This window comes from Charadrius vociferus, unplaced genomic scaffold (genome assembly GCF_000708025.1).
Source record: "Charadrius vociferus isolate BGI_N301 unplaced genomic scaffold, ASM70802v2 scaffold213, whole genome shotgun sequence".
NCBI lineage: Eukaryota > Metazoa > Chordata > Aves > Charadriiformes > Charadriidae > Charadrius > Charadrius vociferus.
Genome location: NW_009647828.1, coordinates 4763697 through 4790575, shown reverse-complemented (window position 1 = coordinate 4790575; position 26879 = coordinate 4763697). Strand labels below are relative to the sequence as shown.

Here is a 26879-nt window from a genome sequence, read left to right as displayed (position 1 = left end):
AAATCTTGGTTTCATTTTTGCATCTCTCGGAAAGAGGTGGTGGTACATGTGGTATGGTCTTAATTTCAGAACATAAATCTGTACTAGCTGTTACTTTTCTAATAAACATGCATATCAGCTGACCAGAATTATGGGTATCAATACCCCCAATAAAGGAATATTCAAGATTATTCTGAGCCATAGTTTGTATTTTACAGGTCAAGCCGGTCACCTACATGTTCTGACATCTGTTGGTTTCCTGTGATTGTGTCACATATGTACATGGATGAATACAGTTTAAACATCACTAAAAGTGAAAAATTCCACATATTTAATCCTAAATTTTTTTAAAGAAACATGTTTAAATGACCCCAGGGTATATTTTGCTGTGTCCAGACTTACTGGTAGCTCTCTGAATGAAGTCTTCCTTGGGGAAGGGGAGAAAGGGGAGCAGGGCCCATCTCAGTATTGTTTCCTGTCACGGTACCACATAAACTGTTACCACATCTCCACGCTACAGAGCGTAGAAAAAAACCTAGTGTTTCATGGCTACAGGCAGTTTTTATAGCTGATGTAAAAATGTATTAGCCACCAATTTTCATTATAGGACTCACATTTTGTATCCTGTGTTGGTTTTTGAGTAGGAGAATATATTTTTTGCATCTTACACTACATCCTCAAGCAGTCAATTCTGAGTATTTTCTTGCTTATACTTTCTTTAAGCCTAATTATACCTCACAGTGTGTATCTCCAATCACATGTATATATGGAACAAACCTAAGGATTTATTACAGGGTCCTTTTGGATTGTAGAGTGCAACTAGTCTCTGGTTTCGCTAAGGGCCAGAGCGGAGGTTTTCTCTACAAAGCTGATGATACTCCAGCAAGTGTTTGTAAAGGAGTTGCTTCTTGCAGTAACTTTATAACCTTCACTAATAATTAACCCATTATGAAGTGGATAGTCCCTGGTTATCAGCTCCAGAGCCACCTGTATAGCAGGAGATGGTTTGCTGTACAATGAATTCACTAGTTACTCAGAGTGTTCAGTAGCTGTATTTTTTTTTTTTTGTTTCCAGTTCATAATACAGAAAGAAGTTCTGAAGGACATGCAGCACTTAGTGAATACATCTATATACAGTCAGCCAGAATTGAGATAAAAATAATACAGCCATCAAAGTAATTTTTCTGGCCTGCCAGATAACATTGAGCAGACTAAAGATGTTTGGGTGGTTGTTTTTTTGTTTGTTTGGTTTTTTTTAAAGAAAAGTTTAAGACTTTATTCAAGATGTATATCAAGCAGTATAACAAAACCAGCAAAACATCAGCCTTTGGAATACTGTTGTAACGGCCACCCTTGTGAGGCATTAAGTGTACCATTTCAGCATAGATCTTTTCTACCGATCACAGGAAAGAAATCACGTGAAGTGCACAATTACGATCCTTAAATACTTTGCCTAAACACAAATCCCAACGTAGTGTTCTCTGCTATTTCAAATCTGGTGCTAGATGCAAAATTGGTACCCAAAACAAACAGCAAAAAGGAGACTGTGATTAACGAGCATTCGGTCACAAGTACGAGGGTTTCATCGCTACGTGAGAACACTTCAGAGAGCAGTCGGAGGCAGCAGGTTGTTTACATGAGGCTAGGGAACATCGCATCTCTCCAAGCAGCTTTTTCCCTCTCATGAGGGACAAACAACTGGATTCTCCTTTCCTTCTGTGCTGGGTTTGCACTTACACAATTTAGATTAGCGTGGGATTAATTCCAAGGTGACAGTGATATACGTGAAGTCTGTCTCGTCTATATTTGATGTGATCCTGATTCAGCAATTGGCAACTGCTGTCACTGCGCTGACGCTGGCCCCTGCGACAAGGAGGCATGGAGGACTGCACTGAGCTGCTCTAAGCTTACGCATCTCATAATTGAGGTGAATTTATGGTAAATTGGTGAATTACTTCTTACTTAAGCCAGATCCGTTGCTATTCTAAATCATCAGCTGAAAGTTTGCTTGCTTTTAGGAGGAGTAATCTGCCCATCACCACAGGCCCAGGAAGCCTCCATCCATCCATCCATCCATCCATCCATCCATCCATCCATCCATCCATCCATCCATCCATCCATCCATCCATCCATCCATCCACGCGTCCTCTCTTTGCCCAAGCCCTGCAAACTCTCCATTGCCAGAAGGGGTCAGCATCAGCGCGGGAAGGCGAATTGCTCAGCCGGGCTTGCTCCTTGCCAGGGGCTCGAGAGAAAAACCGCAACAGAAGGCTTGGTGTGGCTGGTGTTTATTCTGGATGAAGGCAAGTAGCCAAAGCGTGAAAGGACAGACTTGGGGCAACACCTGTAAACAACCCGTGTGGGGGAGATGAGGGATCAAAAGCAAATGACCGTTCTCTATACAGAACACTACAGCACTAAGTGTATGTGGTTAGGGCGTTCACATTTCTTGTCTACATATACACAAATATACAGCTCAGTTGATAAATTAATACATTTTTGCCAGAGATATGAAAAGGTTTATTTTTCTCATTTATACAGTGAATGTTTTGAGAGATATAAGGCAACTCCCTTGTCAACGATTTCGCCTCAGCACTTCAGAAATGCTAAACAGTCAAGTTTACAGTAAAACAGCAAATTAGACGCACATTTCATAATTTTAGTGAGAATCAATGTTAATACAGCGTGTCTGAGAATAGAATTTGTCAGATGTTATGTAGCTCTACGTTATTACCTTTTTTTGGCATAATTGAGTGCAAACTTGTCAGCTTTTATATCTTACGGCAGCCCATTGCATAGCAGGGAAACGTAGCTTGCTTACAATAGGATTTTATTTTCTGCTAACACTGCAGGCAGTTTTTCTATTTCTTTTTAATGTTTGCCAAAAGAAATCAAATAAACTCTAAAGCTGTTTAAAAATAAAACACACGAGCTTAGCTCCTCAAAGCTTTTGCTGAGTATCTTCCAAGAACTGACTCTTCTGTAACTGCTATTTAGACAGGTTTGTTGGGTGGGGTTTTTTTCAATTTACTTTCTGAAGACATTTTCCCTTTTTACCCATTGCAAAATACGATTGAATTAGCACATGTGAAGGAAATAAAATTCTCAGGTAATGAGGCCAAATATTGTGGCAGACACGGGAAATACCTGCTTGCTTTTTCCACTTCCTAGCCAGGTCAGATAAACATTTGTGCGTGCTCATAATTTATTTCTCTCTTCCCCACGTATGTAGGAAGCTCTGGGGGAAACCTCAGGCATCCATCAGACGGGGACAGCTGGGATATCAGTGTATACCCGGCAGAGAAAAGGTTTCAAAGGCCACTTCAGATTTATCTCTGAGCCTGACACGCTCCAGCCGGCTGTCGGCATCCCGGACTGCTGCACCTGAACTAGATTAACAGTACTGTTCATCACCAAACCCGTGTACTGATCCATTAGTGATGGCACGTTCTACGTAATGCTAAATGTTTTTCTAGTCTATGTGACAGGTCCAAGAGCAAACACAAAGGGACACATAGTTAACTTATGTGTGAATTTCACATGCTCAACACTTACAAGAGACACCAACTTGAAGCACAAATACACAAACCCTACCACGTCTTCCTCTTTTATATTTCGCAGTTATATATGGATACAAACACACCACTCCATCTGGTTCTTGTGGTTCTAACCAAACTCCACGCTACAGGCGAAACTCCAGGCTTCAAAAAGCAGCTCAGACCCAGCACCCTGCTCTGCTCGTGCAAGTAAAACAGCAGCACCTCACCAGGAAAGCCGAGCGCTGGGACTGACGCTGTTGCAGGCAGGGGAGAAAGCTGCGTTTCCCCCGGGAAGTGTGTCACTAAAGCGATTCTGACTTCTCTTGCTGCACCTAGTGCAAGCCTGGCTTGCTCACATTTTAAAACTGGCAGTAGAACATTTGCCACAAGCGATACAATCTAGTTCTTCTAGCCGCCATCATTTTCCACACAATACTCTCCTGGCTCAGGCTGATCAAAATTAAGACTCCCCCTTCATTACATCGTTGAAACCATTTATTTTCTCTTGCATGTCTCTTCCTCATCTTCTGTAAGTGGTTCTGTCTCTATGGTTTTAGCACAATGATTTTCTCAGAATACACGTGATTTACTCGCAGAAAGAGAAAGAGAGTTGCAGCTCAGCTTTCGCTAATGAATCTTGGACATTTTGTACAGTCAAAGTACTTTGACATTAGTTACATCATTCACAGTCTTGAGGAGGAAGGAAGGAAAGAGGAATCCATGGCTTCTGCACATCCACTTCATTAATGATAAAGCCATAAATAAATACACTGTCAATGTATCATCATGAGTAACTGATTATTTTTGTTTCCGTTGTGCATTCACAGAGCTAGAGCTATGCGGACACAAATGAGAATTGTAAATGTACAACCTTACAGGATTAGCGAGAGTGGGGGTACACTCTGCAAACGAAACAAGGACTCTTAACCTGCAGGTGTCCGCCAGACTGTCCTACCCACGTCACGGACAAACGCGAGAAGCGTGTAACAGAAGGATACAGAGAGAGGAGAGAGAAAGGCCATGTCTACAGTGCTGTACATCAAAGCACATCCATCCCGCTGCTGTTTCCTACATTATTAACGAGTAGCTCTTTAAGGCAGAAGAGAGACATTCTGTGGATCTTGGTGCTATTGGCTCATTGCACTCACATTGTTTCAGTGGCAGAGGACGAGGTACTTTTCTTCCTGAAGCGAGGTCTAAGGGTCCTAGGCGGTGCCTGCAGAAAAGCAAGAGAAAACTTCAATGGCGTTATAGGAAATGTTTTTTCTTTCCTTAACACTCACCCACCTTTGTGGCGCCTCCGTGGCAATGATCCCATTCCAGGCATGAAGTAATGGAGAAGCAAATCTTGGCCCTGAAGAAGATCATTAATGAACGACCAGCTGAAGACTAACCCCTTTAAGAAACTCGTTGTAGTCCTTTACCCAGGTTACACCAACACCTTGCCCTCTGGCACTTGGTTAGAGGGGTGGCTAAAGATTGCTAATAACATAACAGTCAAAGGAGCCAGGACAAACTGGTGCCGTGTACAGCAGCTCTTGGAACAAGAGAGGAAACTGGTGGCAGAAAGCCAGCTCTCGTGTCTCCCGGCCCACCCTGCAGTCCAACCCAGCCGCAGCCCCTCTGAAGCTGAAGCAGGCCCCAGGGTGAAACACACGGGGCCTGTAATTCTCACAGGGCAGAGCTCTTTTAAAAGATCAGCCCCTTGCTTGGGAGACAGGCCAGACATAATCCATTGAAATTATTTTAGAAGCCAATAACTGCAATTCTGCCTTGCAGTCAGCTGATGCAGACAGCTTTGAAAAGGAGCCCTGAATGCCCAGGAGGAGCCAGACCTACTCCATGAAATTGGTTTACTGTGATTAACTCCATTCCCCAACCGAGACAGAAATTATTTAGACTAGCAAACAAAAAACCCACCCCAATCTGCAACGCATACTTCTCTCAGAAGAGCTTTGGCATGGCATTGTGTCTTGGAGAGCTTCACAAAAAGAAACGGTTACCAGATGTTGTGGAGGAGCAGTGTGGAGGCCTGTCATAGCATTATGTAGCACCGCAAAGCCTGGTAAGCTCTTCTACCCATTTACATAAATATCCAAAGCTTTATTTTCTTTAACAGCATCAACATTTTTACCTGTAAGGCTACGACAGGGTCTTATCATTCGTAAGTAAGGACTTTGTAATTTCTATTTTATAGGACTTCCCAACCCAAGATCATACTGTATTTCCACATTCCCGTGATGCAGCAAGGTATAAATATTCATGTAGATAAGGAGCTGCAGTGCAGTGAGGTTTTGTTTAGACTGTATCTAAATCTCCAGCTCTTCCAGCTTGCCCATAAACCGAGGTAAGTTTTTCGCAGAGATGGGATTAATCCAATACCCCACTCCATCTTCCAAGCCTGAAACTTTACCCCAAGTCCCCACTGCGACTCCCCAAAAGCACAACAGAGCTAGATGGGACAGCTGCATCCAGAAAGGCACAGCTGGAGGAGAAAAACTGAGGAACAAAGCTGCTGTGTACGGCAAGCAGGGATCCCACGCCACCTCAGACTCCATGGCTACCGGCCCTGAGTCACTATCTGTAAAGCTGGAGCTTGGGGACACAGCCTGACAATACAGCAGTATCTCCTGCAGCTTGGGAGAAAGCTGCTCTTTGGGAAGCCAGATGGCTTTTAAAGCAAAGCAGCTATTAACTGCACAGTAAAGACTCTTAAATCAGGAATGAAGAGCTCTGCCTCTTCTGGGAGGCCACTTGACAGCCCTGAGAGTAGCTACAGAGGCTGCACCTTTCGATGGTAAGAACAGAGCAGCCCAGCTTTTGGTGCGATCCTCCCAGAGGTAGGATGACGCCCCACAAGGTCACACAACTGCTTAACATACCACACTGCTGCAGCTCTCTCACACTGAGCCAATGGGAGGGGTGAACAAACCCAGCTGCCCCACGGTGGAGATCTGAGAGCTGCTGGCTGTGGCTCCATCTGCCCTGCCCAGATCTGGAAGGAGTCTGCCTACAGCATCTCCCATCGAAGTTTTATTTCCTCCACAACAAAATGTTGCTGAAATTGCTTTTGGCAAACCACAGCATGCAATCTACGTCTCCTTTAGCTCTTCTGTTTCCATGAAGCAACTTAAAGCATACTTGTTAATACAGTGCCTGATTCAAAAACCTGTTGAGGTCATGAAGGAAGAACTGCAACTGGTTTCGGTGGGGTTTGGCTAGGTGTGAACTCAAGCGAGAGGGACTGGGGTCTGAACTGTGAGCAGTCTGGCTGTGGGTGATGGCTGTTCTCACCATAACTATCCTGCCTTGGAGGTGAGAATGTATTTTCCTCTACAGACATGAAAAATCAACTAGCAGTTGATATCCAAATCCTCTCACCCAAATACCTCCACATTAGCACATGGTTTAGAGCTAGATCTGAGTTTTGCGATTCAGATCCAACTCTGAAGCCCCGTATAACTATTATCTCCACAGGCACCAATTCAAACTTCTTTCAGGAAATCCACACGTGCAGAAAAGTGAGCTAACCCACAGCAAGACCCACCCCTGAAAGACCAGAAAGGTATTGTTCGTACTCAGTGGTTTTAGACCAAAGAGAGATGTTCATTCAGTTGAAGATTCAAGGAGTATCGTACAAGGAAGAGCCTTGACAATATGGAAGTACCTCAAGGGGTTGATCCTTCTTTTTGGGCCTTTTGCTCATGGATGCACAATCCAATGAATCATTCTCTTCATCATCTGAGAACACAGAGCCTTTTGTTTCACAGTTTGCCCCAAGTGGCTTTTCATATTTATTGTCCACGTCTATTTATTAACATGGCCATTTACAGTCTAAACGTGAAGACAAAGGATGAGGAAGTCAGTGATGGTTTGATTCACACACCCCCAAATGCCACCTCACTGCAAAGCCATGCATCTTCCAGGGATTAATAGACAGAAGGTTCACACATCACACTCTAGTAACAGCAGCTGTGGGGTTAGACATCAAAAGGCCCTTGTTTATGAAGCCATTATAAGCTCTATTTGTATTATTTTACATAGAATTGAGACTAAATTCACAGCCTCTGATGTTCTGGAGGTTAACTATAGAAAAAGAACTTTTTTTGTTTGGGTCGGGGATAAATAAAATAGCTGATTTCTTGATTCACTGATTCCATCTGTAGTTCCTGCATCTTCTGCTTCCAGAAGGAGTGTCCTCTAGAAGACACCAAATGAGTGCTGAAGCCCTCTGAACTGTAAAGAGACAGCTGCCTGGGATGAAGCACAGCAGTACTAACTGGCTTGAGGCTGAAAGCTCAAGCCAAGAACCCAGTCTATGATGATTCACACAAGTTAACCAAAAGCTTCAATAGGCATTGAACAGACCCTCAGCAGTGGGTGTGCTGCTGCAAGACCAGAGTGGGGAACAGTCTCTCTTCTGTCACTCTGGAGTAAATCTTACGGAGCACTAACTCCACTGATGGATCTGAAGGCAGATTATGGCCCTACGACTACAGACCACTAACGCCTGCTCAGTGGTTCTTATCCTTGTAACTTATGGCAAGATCTTTGTGGGACTGGTCATGTTGCACAACACAATCCACTTGCTGCCTTAAATCCAGACAGGTAAGCAGGACAGTATTTTTAATGGACAGTCCAAAGCAAGAGGTACAGAAGAGGACACCCAACGTGACCAAGGTTTCTGCATCTCCACAGACAGTTTCTTATCAGTAGGGCTGGAGCTTTCTTTGTTTGAGTGATAGTTAGGCTATTTTCATTCTGAAACATGTCAGAAGTGGAAGTGTTTGCTGTTTAGATGGCATTAACCACAATTATTAGCTCTATATTTAGACTGTTGTATAAACATCCATAGAAATAATGCTCTGTTCTTCTTGTCTCAGCCTGACTGTAAGACTCTGCTGGACCAAAGACGCAAAGAGTAGAACTAAAGAGGATTCTTAGAAGTCTAATACTTATTGTGATTGTTCAGTTAGAGTTGTTCAGCCTGGAGAAGAGAAGGCTCCGCAGAGACCCTATAGCAGCCTTCCAGGAGCTGAAAGGGGCCTACAAGAAGGCTGGAGAGGGACTTTTTACAAGGGCATGTAGTGATAGGACCAGGGGTAATGGCTTCAAATTGGAAGAGGGGAGATTTAGATGAGATACCAGGAAGAAATTTTTCATTCTGAGGGTGCTGAGGCACTGGAACAGGTTGCCCAGAGAAGTTGTGGATGCCCCATCCCTGGAAGTGTTCAAGGCCAGGTTGGATGGGGCTTTGAGTAACCTGGTCTAGTGGTAGGTGTCCCTGCCCATGGCAAGGGGGTAGGAACTAGATGATCTTTAAGGTCCCTTCCAACCTAAACCACTCTATGATTCTATGATTATTAATCTATTTAGATCATTAAAGCACAAAAGAACTGGACTCTCCAGCAGCTCTTTCAGCTGGGTAACAGACAGAGAAAGGGGAAGCGATTTGGCTACAGCAACATCACAAGTCACGAGCAGGTCACTGGAACTCTCTCCAGTGCCAAATTCAAGTCAGCAGCTAAATACTCTCAGTCCCTGCATTCAGCCCACAGGATGAGGCTGCTGCTCAAGAGACCGGTGCACACCATCCTCTGGCCACTGACCCTGTGTTTCTACCCCTTTATCACAATTTGCACGGGCAGGCTGGAAGACACCATCACAGGTTTCCAGGAAGAGCTGGAAGCTGACTTTTTTCCCAGCTGTACTGAAAATGCTGATAGTCACATTGCAGAGAGTCCCAGGATAATGCTGAACTGGGTTTTTTCTATATAATTCTGTTGTGTTAAGACTACATTGTGCAGAGAATTAAATGTTCTCTAGACCACATGGCAAACCAGTACAGGAACATCTTATTTTAATTACTATTTTATCCTTCCACTTGGGAAGTGAGCTATCCAGGAGGAACCCAGCTTAGGTCATCTTGGATGTGGAAGCTGGTCCTTGGCACCTCTCTAATCCAAAAAGAAATGGACTCAAGTTTGTTTTAAATGCTGTTTTTTTTCAGCAAAGCCTGAACCAAGCATATCCAAATGTGCAGCCTGGAGGCCAGATACTGCCCCCACACCAATTCATCTGACTGCTCCCACCTGCCTTCTTCCCCAGAGGTCCCTCAGATGTCGACTGAAGGCTGGACTTTAAGCAATTTGTTTCCAGATTGTAAAAGTGAGTCAGGACTTCTTTAAACTGCCCCACTGAGGTTTTCAGAGTGGCCCACCATCACACCCAGCCATGTGCTGCGGCCAGGAGACAACAGCTTTCCCTAGGAGAAAAAGAGGACTTCAAAGGGAAGAGGATGGAGGATAGAGGAGACACTGGCTGCTGAAGCATACACGATCAGGCAAATCTGCCCTGTTCCCTTTCTCCTACAGCCAGCCACTCCGCCGCAAAAGGAGACAGAAGGAACTGTCAGCCCCAATAATGCTCCTGTGAATCCCATGTTCTTCCAGCATACATTGTTTTCTCCATTGTTATTCTCTCTCTCAAATTGGGTGCTGGGCGATAAAGATATCCAGGCAGCTCTGCCACCCACGTTGCCTGTCTCCACAACCAGCATAGTAGAGGCACGGCCTCCTGCAGGCTCCTCTGCTCTCCCCATCAGCCTGAGTGTCACATCCATGTCCTGGAGCTGCTTCTGTGAAGATCAAGAGGAGAGTTCAGCCTCCAAGCTGGCACATACTGCTTTGTCCCCTGCAGCAGAGAGGTCTGTAGAGTATACTGGCAGTTGGGGCTGCAGTCGTCGTCTTCTCCCCTGATTCATCTCATTGTGAATGAGGCACTGAAAACCAGTCAAATGGGAACCAGTTTTGCTTCAGCCTCACTGAACTGGAAAAGGGAAGAAGTGGGTGTATCCCCGGCCTTTCCACTACATTTCTTACCCTTGACAAGAGGATGTTGAACACACAGGGCTCTTCTTTTAAAACCCAGAGCAAGAAGGGAGGATTCCCTGCTCATCTTGCCTCAGGAAGGACATCTGTATTGTAGGCAATCTCCACTTCTTATTGATCTGGGGTGCCAGGCTTTGTCCCACGTTTGGGATAGCATTATGCTGTTGTGGGACTGGACAAAACTTATCTCTGAAGGGTTGCTGCTGTGTGAGTTCTAACTCTGAAGTTGCTTTTTTGTGAATAGAGTGATGACAGGATAAAAACCTAATTTTTCTATACCAAGAGAGTGAGTTGTCTTCAGGAGAAAATGTAAAGCAGGAGATTAACCAGAATAATAAGCACATACAGGAGATAGTGAGAAAGGAGATGCAGGCTTAAAGTGAATGGATGGGCTTGTTTCTGGAGAAGGTTAAGACTGCGGAGCAAAACATGTTGTCAGGGCTGGCACAGGGTTCTCAAGGACAGCACTTGGCCTGGGGTGACCTCCTGTGTGTTTCTTTAGGATCTGAGGCTGTGGAGCCTCAGGCTGCTATCAGATGTCCCCAAAGTGGCAGAGCCAGCAGTATGTACTGCTCCCGGGAAGCAGCGGACAGCCCCAGGGACCATGTCACAGGCAGTAGGTGGCTGTGTAAAAGCATGGACATATGCCAGACGTCTCCCCTGGCTTTCTTGTCTTTGGGAGACCCTCACTCCCCATCTTGGAGAGGGCTATATTTTGGGTGTCTCCACCTGTTACACTTATGGTTCCATACCTTTGTGTGGAGCGGCAGAATCACTGCAAAAATGAGAAATCAGCTGGTGTGCCAGGGCTAAAACTGCTGCCGCCTCTTGCAAATGTCTTTTTAGTACCCAGACCAGATCACGCTCCTCTCTTCACTAAGGCAAGACACAATCTGACTGTAAACAGTCTAAGAAAAGGGACCCAGTCATTCCAGTTCCTATCATCCTATCCTAATTCCTTCAAACGGAACCAATAACACACATATTGTGTGGGAAGCCCTGAAGCTGGGCATATTCCAAGTTAAAGTAGACAATCAAGTGCTCTGCAGAGTTGGGATCTAAGCTATTAAATGCACCACAGGGAACAACCCAGCATGGACAAGGGAATGTAGGGTCAGATCATCGTCATCTTTAATCTCTTTGATTCTACAAAGGCTAAGAAATCTCACTTGCAAAACTTTTTCTGCAGCAACAAATGGGATTCAGTAGAGTGCTGTTTTTTTTCAGCAATTGCTTTGATTCAGGCTCTGGCCTATGCTGCTGTGTAAAATCCAGAGTAACTCCTTATGGATTTTCACGAGTACAACAGAGGACAGGACCTGGCCCACTCTAATTACAGATGAGAAAATTACTTTGATCTAGATCCTCTGAAAAATTTTGACACTTAAATACAGTTACAGTGGGAATCAGGCCCCTCAATACCTTTGAGAGAAGCTGGAAATCCCCTTATTTTGCTGGGCACAATACTTCTTCCTCCCATCACTGTAATTCCTCGGCAGCAATGGGGAAAACCACAGCCACAGACTACACAAGTCAGGAGCAAGGTATTGTATTATTGTAATGGAACATAAAGTCACTCCAAATCTAAGCCTTTCCAGGGGATAATTCATATAAAGAGGTTTGCACACCACTTAAGAGAACAGATATTTATTTTACTGTGGCGATCAGCTTCTGTTCCCTGCAACAAAGATAAATTTGCCATCATTTCCAAAAGATATTGACCCAAGTCATACTTCCTCAACAGTCTTCATTGCCAAATTAAGAAGTAAGGAGCAGCCAACTCCACCAGCATACACTGCCCACGAGCCACAAAACAGAGGCAGACATCCTTTCCAAAGCTGAAGTCAAATGCAACCAAAGCAAACAAATCTAATTACATCAGCAAAGTCATCCGTTAATGAAAACACATCCCACAAATGATTAAGTTGTTAAGTGCTAGTCTATTCCAAACACCTCAGAAGAAAACTCATGCAATCGGTAACACTTACATCAGAGTCCCATAATATTTACATAGAGAAAAGGAAAGAATAAACTGTTAGGGGAAAACATTTGGGTGTAGAGGGGGAAGGAACATTGTTTCAGAGCACAGAAATCTTCATCTTTGCTTTCATAATATTTGTGGTTCAACTGGAGTTTATTAAACAACAATTAATGTTTTAACTTTCTATTGGTAAAATGCAAATGTACTTAAAGGACCTATTGATTTTCTATGAAAATTTTTCCTTCTCTGAAATAACCAAAATAAGTATGAAAGTATTTTTAAATACCCAGAGAAACTCCCAAATTGCCATTCAGAGGTACTGTTGCAAAGTGATGCAAATAATCCCTGTAAAAATTAGATTCAATGTTTAGTAAAGGGAAATTTTAGGGAACAAAATGCCTAGAGCAATGGAAAGTTGTCCTTTGTTCTTTAAGTTCAATGAGGGAGAGGTTAAAAAAAATCCCCAGCACAAGAGCTGGAAGCAAAACTGGCTAAGAACAAAAATGAAACCACCTACGCTATTTAATTGAATTTGTTCAGAGATATACAAATAGCCCCCTTGATACAAAGGCAATTAGTTTTTTAAGAGTACTTTCCACAGTAATAATCTCATGTGCAATTTGTAGCATACCACAAAGCAGGTGTTGGATACATCTAATATACCTATAAGGTGATTTGTTTAAAACACAATTAAGTGAATGTCCCATTAAGGTCCTCACTGAGCTGTAGTGCTGATTGTGTGTGATCTGTCACCTTGTCTTCAGGGTGACAATCACACATAGGAAGAGGTCCAACATTATTTTATTAGGAAAACTCCAGGGGCTGGCTTTATGCTGCAACAACTTGTGGAGGGTTGACTGAATACATTGGCTAGGCTGACCGTCAGTCACTGCTGAGCTGTAGTTTTTAGGGCATACATTACTGTATCAGTCACCACTATGGAGCACAACCCTGCGGTGCACACTCAAAAAACAGTCCCATTCATCACTAATGTCCTTGCACATTTCTTACATTGACTAAGGCTCCTGATCAGCATTTTAGTATTAAATGCCCCCTCAAATACATGCAGCCACAACAGTTCTCCTGATATACAGCTGATTCTTCAATATCTGCTAGATGTATTGGTTCTCTGCAAGGATTAAAATTGTTCCTCACTCTCAACCATGCCATAGGTCTTTGCAACAGCACCTAAGAGACTTTAGTTGAGAGAATACCACCGAACATAACATTTGTTACTTCTTAAATGCCAGTTTCAAGCAAGCTTGTTTAATACTGACCAGCGTTTAAGCATTTACAAAGCACTGCCAAAAGACAAACAGATATCCCTGGAGATTTTCACTCTATCCTTCCTGAAGGGGGGGAAAAAAGAGCTCTTACGTAAACGTACCATTGTTCTTTAATGCTGCAGCCTGACTTCCCACAGGCTATGAACATAGAAGAGATAAATCAGAAACTTGTGTAAAGACCTGTAAGGAATTTTTCCAGCAAAGGCCTGTCACTGCACAAGAGCAAGAAGAACTGACACAGAAGCTGTCAAGAAGACACGCTGGAGTATACACAGTGGAACATGCTTGTCTTTAGTGAAGCTGCCCAGAGCAAAGGAGGATGAATGTCTTGAATTGTGTCAATGCTTCATCATGTGCAGAGCGTGAGACCAGCTGGAGTGAGGCAACTGGGCAGGAAAGAGCTCCTCTTCTGTGAAGTAAACAGCTTCAGTGGCAGAGGAGCCCATCACCACTGACAGTGACAGATCAGTTCCAATATAGGGGGAGCTCACCCTGCACTCAGCCTGGCCTTCAGTCTCTGCATAAATGCACACTCCCATGGCACCTGCAGGCCATATCCTAATGAAACCACCATGTTTTGGCCCAAACTATTTTTATCTTGTCCAGTGCTTCTCTCAGGATATTATCTAGGGAGCAGGATGAGCAGAGTTTTGCTCCCACCAGCCTATGCACACCTAAGAGCTGTAACGGTTTCTGAGAGTCAGCCAGTGAGAGAAACCATGGAGTTTCACCCACAAGAGCATTAAGGTAACTGCTCCTGCCAAAAAGGCTGCATCACAGCTCTAATCACGGAATCTTCAGAGTTGGAAGGGACCTCTAGAGATCATCTAGTCCCACTCCCCTGCTAAAGCAGGATTGCCCAGAGCACATTACTCAGGACTGCATCCAGGTCGGTTTTGAAAATCTCCAGAGAAGGGGACGCCACAACCTCCCTGGGCAGCCTGTGCCAGTGCTCTGTCACCCGAACCGTAAAGAAGTTTTTCTATGTATTTGAACGGAACTTCCTGTGTTCCGACTTGTGCCCATTGCCCCTCGTCCTCTCACTGGGAACCACTGAAAAGAGTCTGGCTCCATCCTCCTTCAACCCACCCTTTAGATACTCGTATGCCATAATAAGGTCTCCCCTCAGCCTTCTCTTCTCCAGGCTAAAGAGTCCCAGCTCTCTCAGCCTTTCTTCATAAGGGAGATGCTCCAATCCCTCAATCATCTTAGTTGTCCTTTGCTGGACTCGCTCCAGCAGTTCCCTGTCCCTCTTGAACTGGGGAGCCCAAAACTAAATACAATATTCCTGTTGTGGCCTCACCAGTGCAGAGTAGGGGGGGAAAATGACCTCCCTCTACCTACTAGACACACTCTTCCCTATGCAGCCCAGGATTCCATTGGCCTCTTTGGCGACAAGGGCACATTGCTGGCTCATGGATAATTTACTGTCTACCAGGACCCCCAAATCCTTCTCCTCAGAACTACTTACCAGCAGGTCCACCCCTAACCTACACTGGTGCTTAAACCAGCCTTTAATATTCCTGCTTGAGGTAAGGCTTGATTATTTGCCCATTTAGATTATAAACTCTTTGGAAACGTGTACTGTTAACAATTGTACTCTGAAACTGGCCACACAAAATTTTGTGCCAGGGAAAAATGAGCCCCAATAGTTTAGGACAGCTTAGTCCTAGCTAAACAAACTTAGCTTCTTTCTTGCCCCTGCTTTTCGTGGCACTGAGAAAATGTGTTCACATTACGTAGTCAGCTCTCAGAGCTACCAAAGCTGCACTTACAAAGGAGCATTTTAAATGGCAGACCGTTGTCTGAGAGTGCATTAATGCATCTATTGCCGTGGAGACAGAGAAAGGGCAGCCTGTGGAGACAGAATGAACTCTCTATGTGATAGAGCCTCAGCATATCCCTATTGAGATGGTCCAAGGGACTGGATTATATCGGGGGGGAAAGGGGGGTGAGGGGGGAATAGTAAAACAAGCCAATATGAAAGACAGGGTTCAGTATTTAAACCAGATCAACATGACTTTGGGCTCAATTTGTAAATATATTGGGCTGATTACTCCTTTAGTCCCATTAAGTGACTTTCCTAAGATTAACTCATGACTATTAAGCACTTAAGGATCCAGTGATTCTCTTTATAAATAACACTTTGAAGTCAAATCCTTAAAATTGGTTTAGGCTAAAATTAGAAGGGTGCTAATAAATTAGACTGTGAATACAAGTGTTTCGTGATTGCTTAAACAGATAATTGCCTTAAACAGGCTTTGTTCTCCTGCACAGTGGCACACTCACCCCAAACGTGCTAGTGCAAAGAACCAGAAAAGGACAACAGGGAGGGTGACAAATCAAGTATGAGGGTTGATTTGCCACCTACGCAGTCTGCAAGGAGACAGCGTCAGGCTGGATTGCCAGCCTCCAAGCACTAATGCTGCACAGGGCTGCATGGCACATCAGGTGCAAGGCAGTGGGAACGCACACCCTCATACCCTGGAAGTGACAAGGCCAGCAGCGATGTCTGCAGCATGGTGGCAGCACTGAGATCCTTCAGTCCCTGTGCTGCCATCCCCAGGTTGATTGCAGTGTCCAAAATAAACAAAAAGCACATGAGATGAGCAGTAAAGGGGTTATGAAGGTCTTTTGCTTACACCAACATGCAACACTGCCAGCCTGGATTTCTTCTTTCTCCCTAGACCAGCTGCTTGGCAGCTCCATCCTCTGGCATGCCCAAACCAGAGGCCTCCCCTCCTTTCATCTGCCACTGGGACAAAATGCAGAAGTGATACAGCTCAGCTCTTAGCAACCAAGCTGACTGGCGCAGCATTGAAAAGGCCACCAGCAGCTAAACTATTCACTACACTCCTAAGTTTGTAAACACAAGAAATGCTGGGGACAGTGGGACATTTTTCAAAAATGGCTCAAGCACAGACTACAGCAGGGACAGTCTGTCCAACCCTGTTTCGTCATACCAGGGTCCACCACTGGGCTCTGTTATTTACCCTGCTCATCCCAAACACAAATGTCCCCTCCACCGAGACAGAAACACTTGCCAATCCTTAGGGAACGCAGAAAAACAGGGCTGGGACTGAGGGAGATTTGCTCTTACTGCGTCCCCAGTGGTTTTACGCTAGCACTTGGGCATACGGGGTTGAGGAGTTACACTGGTGCAGCAAGGACGGTGACACATCCTCTAGAACAGAAATAACAGGTTTTTTCTCCAGAGAAACATTCCCCAGCCTTGGGTAACACAGGTCAGTAAGGTGAGAAGCACTGCAATACTTGCCATCAGCACACACAGAGCTCACAAATTCACTCACAGTCTGCCCTTCCCCTGGTTTGTTCCTCTGGTGTTAGGAAACCCAGTGAGTAAGAGCGGCAGGAGCAAGCCAGGCTGGGGAACACAGCCATGCCCAAAAGGGATGCGTGGGTATCAGGGCGCAGGAAATCCAGCACTCACCTCGGAGGAGTCGGCATACCGAGCAACACGTGCACACTGAAAGAGGAGCTGAGCATTAGAAACTCATCAGGCTAAGCTACTGTCTCTCAGAAAACACTTGGCATCATTTTGTGGTGGACTTCATGGCCCCCGTGTGCATAGACAGATGATCGTCTCTATTCACCAGCATGGAGCACAGACCCAGGAACGTGCCTCACCCCAGGCTGCGTGCCTAATGGGTGTTAAGGCTGGAATTACATGCAGCTCCCTGGCTCTGTTCTCAGATCAGTAAACAGAAATAACTCCTGACTGGAGAGACCCAGCAGTGTGGATAAGCAATGGGTAACACAGTGCAAAAGGCTGTACGACAACAAACACAGGGTGCAATACTGGGACTTGTATTGCTACACGCCTGGATTTTTTTCAGTAGATTGAGACTTCTACAAGCACTGGTGCAGCCATTCCTAAATCAGGGACGTGCTGAGGAGTCCTGCAGGAGTTACATTTTGGTGGAATTGCTGTAAGAATGAAAGCAACCAAGGGAATTGCATTGCACCCTTCAGTGCAAATACAGGTGATTCATAGCTGTTCATAAAAGTGTGACCTTAACAGCTTCATCTTGTGGATAGCTTGTGCTCCAGGAAACAGCCCAGAAATAATTTCTAGTTTGAGCTTTCCAATTCAATCCTCACAGTGGCATCAATGACTCCAGAACAAAAAAGCTTTTGGTGGAAAAAAAAGTTTGAGCTCTGCCTGATTTCTTTGGTCATAATTATCCTGCACTGTAGACACTGAAAGGTCTTCCGTAGTTTCACAGCCACTTTAAATCAGCACAAACCAGTGCTGCTGCTGAAAACAGATGTCCCGTTCCTCCTCGCACTCTGGCCTCCACCTTCCTTGTCTCACTGCTGATGTCTGTGCTGCTGCTCTCTATGAGCTTGAGGATCCGACCCAGGTCCAGAGCAAACTGGAACCAAAGAACAGCATTTAACTTGAACCAGCTCCCTGCCTGGGGTCAGCATATATAAATAAGATTTAAACACATCCAAGGGAAAGGATGGTATGGGGCAGAAGCAAGCAGTTGGGTTATACCCTTTCAACAGGGATGCTGGCTCATATTGGCTGGATGCTGCAGTGAAACTCTGGCCTTTGTAGAAGAGGGATAAGTCTCAACCAACCTCAAGAGATCTGCTGTGGGTTTAGACCAGAAGGTTGCTGATCACAGTTTTATGACTGTTTATTCTCTGAGAGCTCATACAGCATATACATATGGGTTGTTCTCACACACCTTTATGGAGTTTTTCTGGTTGGTGGCTACTGAACTATCCAGGCGTATCCTGAATACTGATATTCCCCCACATCTGTTCTGTTGTGCAAAGCCTTCAGCACTTAAGTACAAAATCAAGAAACAGCCTTGACTCTCTTCTGCACAGAGGAGCGGAGAGTATCAGAAAGCACACTGTGCATTTCTGCTTTGAAATCATTCCAGCTGAGAATGATCTCTGCCTGGGGTAAGCTTAAGCAGAAAGGACACTCGCTCTGGGCAATACAGAGGGTGGCTCAGTAATATGTGATCCTCTGGCCCAGACAGCGTCAGCTCTGGACACTGACCATCCCGCGATGCAACACAAATCTCCTGCCACTGAGGTATATCCCATTGACTCACCCAAAAGCAAGGCTGGCCTTCAGTATCCAGTTCACACTGGAGGTTTCCACTGACATCAGCAACCGTGAGATATGTTTTCATCAGCTATGGACTTGAGCTATGTGACAAAGTGGCCAATATCGCACTCCTCAAGTCACACCTGTCACTCACCAGCCATCACAAGAGAACAAGTTTTATCTGCAAAAGCCCTCCCCATTGTTAATAAAGACACATCTGTATATGGGTTGTTGCTGGACATTTTCCAGAACAACAGATTGCCTTGAAAAATATTTGGAAATGTTGTTCTGGAGCTTTCAGTTTTCCATAACAATAACTAGCCACATGACATTTACAGTTCCCAAAGGACAGGGGCAGTTCTGCCTGTGGAAGAAGTACGGGTTGGAATGTGCATCAAAGCTAAAATATCACAGGCTATCATCAGGCTACCAGGACACTAAATTGAGTAACGCTGAACTAAGTGCAAAGCAAAAGATCAGATAAAGAGGTGATGGGCCCGCTATGTGGAGGAAGAGCGATCATTGTGTTTCCTTGGTGTACGTCAATGGAAGGTGTGCACGTGCTTCACAAGAGCAGTGCCAATGCCTCACATAATGTGCTGTGTGTGGGGTCAGCAGCCACACACAAACCATGGCAAAAGCAGCCTGTCCTGGTTTGAGAGCCTAAATCATGACACAGCCTTTGCCCCTTTGTGTCATCTGCGTGGTGCTTTTGACTGGGTATGAGGAGGAGGGCAAGGGTCTTCTTTGTCTGGGACGGGTGTGAATACACCTGGAGCACCTGGAGCACACTATACACTGACCAGTCCTATTGCAGAAGGCCATCCGCACGAGCAGGACTGCTCATTGTATAGTGGGCACCACTGAAAGGCAGCCAAGAAAGCAAAAGGTAAAGGAAAAGAAGGAATAATTCCCCTTGTCTCAAAGGCAGCTCTTGCATATTCTATTTCATGGCCTCATAAGACACTCTTCAGCAGGCAAAAATAAACCTTTGCTGTGTCTGCATGTGGTTGTTACTAAATGCCAAGCTCTTCACACGGTGCTTTGTGTCAAGAGAGGATTCAGAGAGTCACAAATCCATCTAACCAGCACCAGTCACATTACAAAAATAACAACAATAGAAATGAAACAAGCTGAGTGGTTATTTAATGTAGCCTGAGTACAGCATGCTCCTGCAGCCAGCTTTTGGCGACAGCCAAAGCCCACTAGTGTCAGAAGAGTCTTTTCATGGGTTTCAGTGGGCTTGAAAACATGGCCAAGAAATGTGAAACCAGAACCTGAACCACTCCTGGTGCTCATAGGGGGGTGGGGGTTTCATACCAACAAACTTAAGTTTCAGCAGTCTCACCTGTGAGGGAAGACAACAGACCACTCTTCATCCCCCTGTCTTTCCAAATCACTTTCTTTCAGATATCGTATCTGCTCTTGAACACAGTCCCACAACAGGATTGAAACTAGCAACAAGTTCCACAGATCTGGCTGTGTTTTCATTGCTCAGGGGATGGGACCCATCTAAAGTCCTGTAACCTCAACCTAAAGAGCCATCTCCTGTCTCTGCCTCGCTGTTGTAAGCGAGGGTGTTCTTCCATGCAACACTCGTTCATAGCAAAGCTGGCTTGAGGAGCTTCCAGTTCCTGGCCTCTTGATCTCAAAACATATTGCCCTGAAGGTCTCCCAAAACAGTTATTGTGGAGGCTCCCATTAAGGTGGATCAGCAAATCAGTCCGAGTTAAAAATAATCCCTCAAAAATAGTACAAGAAAGTATTTTTAATCTGGATCAAACTCAGGATTTCTTCCTGAGTCCACAGCTCTTTAATACTGGACAGCTTGAGTGACAATAGCTAGGCTGTTCCATCACCTGAGGGTAGCACTTGACATCTCGTTATCTTAAGGATGCTATTCTCTCTTTGACATGGCTGCCTCTCTTGTTGAGAAAACTAAGAGCCTGTGCTAGATGCAAAACTAATTCTTCAGCCTTTGTACATCCCTGACAGACATATGAGAGAAATAAAGGGAACTTTAAAAGCACTCCCATAGGCAATCTGTGATGCTCACACACACTCCAAGGCACGGAGATGCCAATCCCAAAGCCAAAAGGGTTACAACTGCTACAGCAGTGCTTGGCTTTTCCACCTGTAAGGTTGGCTGTGGCCTAGCAATGTCCCCCTTCCTCAGCCAAAACCCATGGGCAGCAGCACTCCTCAACACATCCAGCCAAAAATAACGCTTCAGGTTCCTGTCCCTGCCACAGTTACCAATCATGTGTAAATTCAGGCAGAGAGCTGCACTTGCAGAGGACTGCGATAAGTTGGTATGGATGGCGGATGTAGGGGAATGGGGGGATGAACAAATGGCAGAGGAAGGGCTATAAGAGTGGCACCCAGATCAGCAAGTCATCAAGATCCCAGCACACCCACATGCAGCTTCTCAGATGCCTGGACTGGGAAACAGAGGACAGAATAAAAGAAGAGAAAACATTAAAAGGGACATTTCAGTTGTCCAGAAACTTCTCAGAAATAGTAGCAAGATAGAAAACTGTTACTACAAACAGAAATCTTCTTGCAAAACTGGGATCAGTCCACAGACAGGGCTTTTCCACAGGTATTTTACTTGTTAAAATCACTCAACTAAGGTGTACAGGAAAGTCACGTAATAAATCTTCTAAGGTATTGACCTTAAAATACACAAGCATCTTCTACCACATATGGCTTTCAGGACCTGGGAAGTACAATTTGTTCTGGTTCACAGACACACCGAGGAACAAAGCTTCACTCCAGGTCATACCAGTATTTTGCAATAAAGCGGAGTGTGAATTCATGTGTCCTAACTCACAGCCTTGCTTCCTAACCACCACACTGCTGCTTCTGCAAACACAGGACCCATTCCTTCAAGCCTTCCCTAAAAGTCTCCATAAAGCACGATTTCTACTCAGACCAAGGGTACAATGTTTACAGCCCCAGCCAGGTTCTCTATTAATGTTCTTAAAGTTATTTTGTGTATCGTGTATACTGCTGTCAGGCTTTCTAACAGCTGGCTAGAAAGACCTTTTACAAGAAAGGTGAGGTCTTCAGCTGAGTCATCCTCATGTCAAACAGATAATCCAGGGTATTTTTGCTGACTCCCTCTGATGTCAGACTAAGTTCCATTATCTCTAAAGCAGGAATATAAAGAGAAGTCTAATGTTTCTGTGAGACAGTGGTGACTGCTGACATGAACATTTGTGTTATCTGAGGGCTTTGGGACAGGAAAAAGAGCCGTGTGTCAGCTGTTCTGTAGTGACTGCTCACGCACATACTCATATATGTATATATTACATGTGTATATATAGCACACTAATTAATGGAGAGCAGCAATTTCATTCTGCCCCTTGCTTATGTGCAGCAATCCAACTAAACAAATATGGAAGGTGGAGTGACAGGACCATGTCTGGGCTCAGTGTGACTAGAACAGTGTCGTCTCACCCTGAATATGGCCCTCACAAAGCGATACAGTCTGGCTGATAGATCACACTTTTCCATACACACACACACACGCACGTGCGCGCTATTTATAACTCTGATCAATTCAACCCTCTAGACATTCTGACTACATATATAGTTGTGTCCACACAAAACAGCACAAGGACTGGAGAGCCCAGGACTACTTAATCTGATTAAAAGTGAGAACAAAACTGTGGTCTTCCACACAGTACGATGCCACCATGTGTGAGTGAAACCACGTTCTGGAGGTGCCTCTCCGTACTGTCTGTGGATGGAGAAGGGGCCTGCAAGCAGGTTTTCCTAGGTTAGGGACCTCAATGGAACCACTAACTGAGATGGGACAGATAAAGGTTTTGGCAGATTTTGCAAATTCGTGTTGTTTTCATTAAAAAAGAATTAAAAACAAACCCTCAAATGACTTGGATCCAGAAATTTGTGACAAACACTAGGCTCAGTTTAAAAAGTTTATGAACAATTAAATTTTGCAGAGATTCATTTTGAGAGACCCTTGTACAGCATTAATATGAAACCAGATCAAAATAAAAAAAAAATTGTCTGTTAAGACAGGAGCTTGTGGTCAGGTGAGCTGAGTTCACTGCCTTAAGAACAAAACTACAAAGGCTGCTGTACACAACATGGAATTAGATAACTAAATTATGGGGGGTTTTGTGCCATTTGTTATTTTGGTCCAAATGATATGTGATTTTTTTTTTTGAGGAAGAGTTTTATATTCTGTGTGTGAACACTTGGCTTTCAGATTGATTATTTCAAGAGAAGTATATACAAAACCTTACGTTAACATCAGAATAAAATCACTGTGCACCAACATTAGCTGTTTCAGTTTACCCGTAAAGAGAATTTATTCAACAGATGATGTTAAAAAAAAAAAAAAAGAAATCCAAACAGAGAAGTTGGAATTCTCAGAATTTGTAAAGGACTTGAATGATAGTCTTTAGGAGGAACGAAAGAAGACATTTCTAACACATTCCAAAACTAAAGCAAACTAGAAGGGTAGCAATCTACACAGGCTTGAAACACAGTGAATGTTTGCACAGACCTCAACACACACAAGCTAAAACTGCTAAATTTCAGCCTTGCCAACATATGTTTCACAAGCTACCAAGTGCAACACGCCTGCAACTTTCTGTGGCTTCTCATCACAGCCGTCAAGTTGCATGATCTTTGGTGGTGTTTGGGAATCCCAGAAGCCATCTGTAACCCCCTGCTTGGGATAACCCTCCATGTCTCAATTTGTGAAATCTAATCTGAGAACCTATCTCCAATTAAATGTTTTGGACCTGGGCTCACAAAGATTACTTCAACCAAGCTTGAAATAAATTTTTGTAAGTAAATCCTCAGGAATGGATCTTATTCCCACCATGATGTTTCTTCCCTTTGTTCTTTCAGAATTTGAAAACAAACCATTACCCTTCAGAGCGACTTGTTTTCCATAACAGTGCTTATGCAGACATCGTTCATATCGTAAACAGCTGTCAGATTTTGGTCTCTGCTTTAGGAGTGCTTTATATGGGTTTTATTTCTCAGTAGGTTTCATCAGTAATAAAGTTCTGAAACTACAACTGTCAAGTGTTATAGCAGCTACTGTACTGTTCAGAAGAAGCACAAGTGGGCCTAATTCAAACCAGATATCCATTACAACTCACATTTATGTTTAGATGACATAAAAGAGAGAGGCTTTGATAAAGATGACCCTTGCCCACCACTGTGCATTCTTATCCCCCCTTTTTGCACTTCAGTTAGCCTCTCTCATTGAAAATCCACCACAGCTTGCAGCCCTCAGTCCAGAGCCTAACTTTTCAGCTCAAGTTACAAGGACTGATGCTGACTCCCTTGCACGTTCAAGTGTAGTCCTTGGTATCAGACAGGAATAGTAACCATCAAATGATGATACTGTTTTTTCTCTTAAGTGCCAAGAGACTCAGCAGCGTGTCTGTGTCCTGTGAATTCTGGTATGTGCTGCCTGCAAGGTCTGTTTCTATATATTCCTGCCAACTGCATGACTTCATTCAGCTGTGTGATATTCCAGACAGTACAACACTGAAAATAACACCAGCACTTACCTGAGCTGCCAGTGCCTTCTGATGCACTTCTGGATGTTTTTGGCTGGCTCTGTTTGCTACTTGTTCGTACAGTGACCGAAGGAGGAACAGTGCTGCTGCTGTCTCCACGAATCGTCGAGAGATCCTGCATGCTAAAGCTCCTTAGTCTCTCAGACAGGGCCCCCTGTCCCTAGTTAAACAAGCAAGCAAATAACATATACAAAAGTTAGATTCCACAGTGCATTTTGAGCCTTTCTCCTCCCTAGCTCACTGAAATCCATCAAGACAGTAGGAAGAGAAAAAATTGCCCGGTTCAGTAACCTAGAGAGGACAAAAATGAGTTGTTAAAAAGCTTCATTTCCCTCTTTGCTCTTCCTTTTGGAGTGGTTGTAGGCACAAAGTCATTCAAACTGTTGACAGGGAGCACCTGAATCTTCAATGCAGTCATCTGAGCTCAGAGCAGCCTTGGCCACATCTAAAGGAGCAGGATGTTGTTGTATCTTTCTAGTAGGTACTTTTCTTCACTAGGATCTTAGTCAAATAGGTGCTTGGCTTCAGAAAAACAATTAAATAGTCTGCATCAAAATATCTCCCTTTTAATCATTTATGATGATATTCACCCAGCTGTTCTCAGTCATACACAGAATTTCCAGAGCACAGAAAATTTGAAATTTTAAAGTAATAAAAAGTTATTGTTAAATGCAAAGAAATATTCCTGTGTTTTCTTCATGCAGCTTAAGGAAGAAATAAACTAACACAACATTTTTTGTTCTTTTTAGACTAGCTCTGAATCAGGCAACAAACATATTCTTGGTGAAAGGAATGTAGATGTTCTTTGTAAAGGATGGGTCGGTTAAAAGACACCTTTCATTAAAACTACATCCCATCAAAAAGGTGACTATAAGTATACCTCTTTCTGAATTCTGTAACCCTCATACTACACCACTGCCATCAAGTAAGAATGCCAGAAAATAAAATCAACACAGAACCTACCTATCCTTCTATATTGGCTATATTAAGTGACATTCAGAATATAACATAACTGACAAAAAGTACATTTAGGTTTGAACATTTTATTGAGGGGTGGAGGGTCTGAAAGATATTTCATAGCATATAGTCTCGAAAAAAAATACTGAAATAAATACATCAAGCCTGATTCTAAAACAATTTCTGCTAGCATAAATTAGGAAAAAATTAATGGATGCTTTGACTGGGATGAAATCAGGAAGATGGCAACCAACAGTAAATATTACCCTGTTTAACCAAACAGATAAGGTACATCATAGCAATTCACACACCACCTTCATTTAGACTTGTATTTGACAAAGCAATACATAAGCAAAAGCATAGCCTGAACACTGCCAGAAGTCTCCAGGTTGGGGCTGGACCAGAGTACATCACTGCTCCCTTCTGGGCTGCAGATTTGAGTATTCTTCCCATGAAACCAAGGTGCAGGTGAGGGGCCAGTGCAGAGTATGCTCTGGTGCTGGTGTAGCATGGAGAAAGCGCTCATCCTGACCATCTACGACCAAAGGCAAGACAGGACACATTCCTTGCTAAAGCACTTAGGCAACACTGCCTGTCCCCTAGTGCACTGGCATCAATAAATTGGGCAGGCAATGCATTAGTTTACCGACTAGTACCGATTTACCAACATCACTTCAGAAATTTCACATGTAGAGTAATGGAAATATCAATGCTTGTACCCCATATAAATTCATTAGCACCTTACTTTTAGAGGCTGTAAATACACAAGGCATCAGGTGCTTATAACTACAGTCACTGTGACAGCTTGCGCTTTCTACATTCAAGAAAACTGCTAGATCAGTAATCCCCCAACTTTTCAGCCTGAAGCTTTTCATACAGGAAAAATCCTTTAAGGCTTCAAACTTCCTTCTCAACTCCATAGCACATCAACTTAACCACAGGCAGGCTATACATCCTGGTCTACAGCATTTTTCTGCATCGGCAAAAAGTAAACAGCACATGATACCTTCTTCAATACCATCCCAAAGCATCATCAGTTGAAATACACATCATCTAAGAAAAATAAAATTGAACTGTCCTTTGTAGGGCAGAGTCACCTGGTTGAGCTAGCCAAGAAGCCGCATTGGGATTTTGGTATTTTACTGAATCTTTGGTTTCTTAAGATCTCTCTACATATACTGTGTTTGGCAGCATTTTGCATTTAGCTTTTCTGAAGGCTATTACAGAGAAGTTTCCACACACCCACCATGCTCCTCCCGCAGACTTACTTCGCTCTTTCTCATTAGCTTGTTCTACTTTTTGAAGTATTTTTAATGGATGGGGCTTTTTTGCTGGTATACCAAGACATCTTGTTTTGCTTATTTTATATGCATGCCAGTGGAGTCCACAGAGCTGATGTTTTGTTAAAATTTCACCTCTCCCATCTCACTCTCCAATCTGCCACAAAAGTGGCAGATGCCTGAATTTTGGCTACTTTCCTCCCAGTGGCTGAGCTACTCCTGGGACATGTTCTCACTCTAACAGGCATCTCAAGCTTTTCTTCTTAGGCCAGTCTAAGGTACATCTGCTCTGCAGTCTACGAATG

The 26879-nt window shown here is 43.9% G+C and overlaps 1 protein-coding gene across 2 annotated transcripts in view; it reads right to left on the bottom strand.

Moving 5' to 3' along the window:
* Window positions 1-3779: 3779 nt before the first annotated feature.
* The window catches only part of REEP1 (receptor accessory protein 1), a 42652-nt gene continuing 19552 nt past the window's right edge, over window positions 3780-26879 (bottom strand). Inside the window, exons 5-7 of one of the 2 annotated variants that reach the window (XM_009882519.1) lie at window positions 24329-24497; window positions 17127-17162; window positions 11950-12086 (exon numbers count right to left, since the gene is read on the bottom strand). In XM_009882519.1, the coding sequence (XP_009880821.1) occupies window positions 12073-12086; window positions 17127-17162; window positions 24329-24497 (219 nt within the window). In that variant the 3' untranslated portion in view covers window positions 11950-12072. Of the gene's footprint in view, window positions 4735-11949; window positions 12087-17126; window positions 17163-24328; window positions 24498-26879 lie in introns of those variants that run through there. The other variant, XM_009882520.1, reaches the window with a different exon arrangement.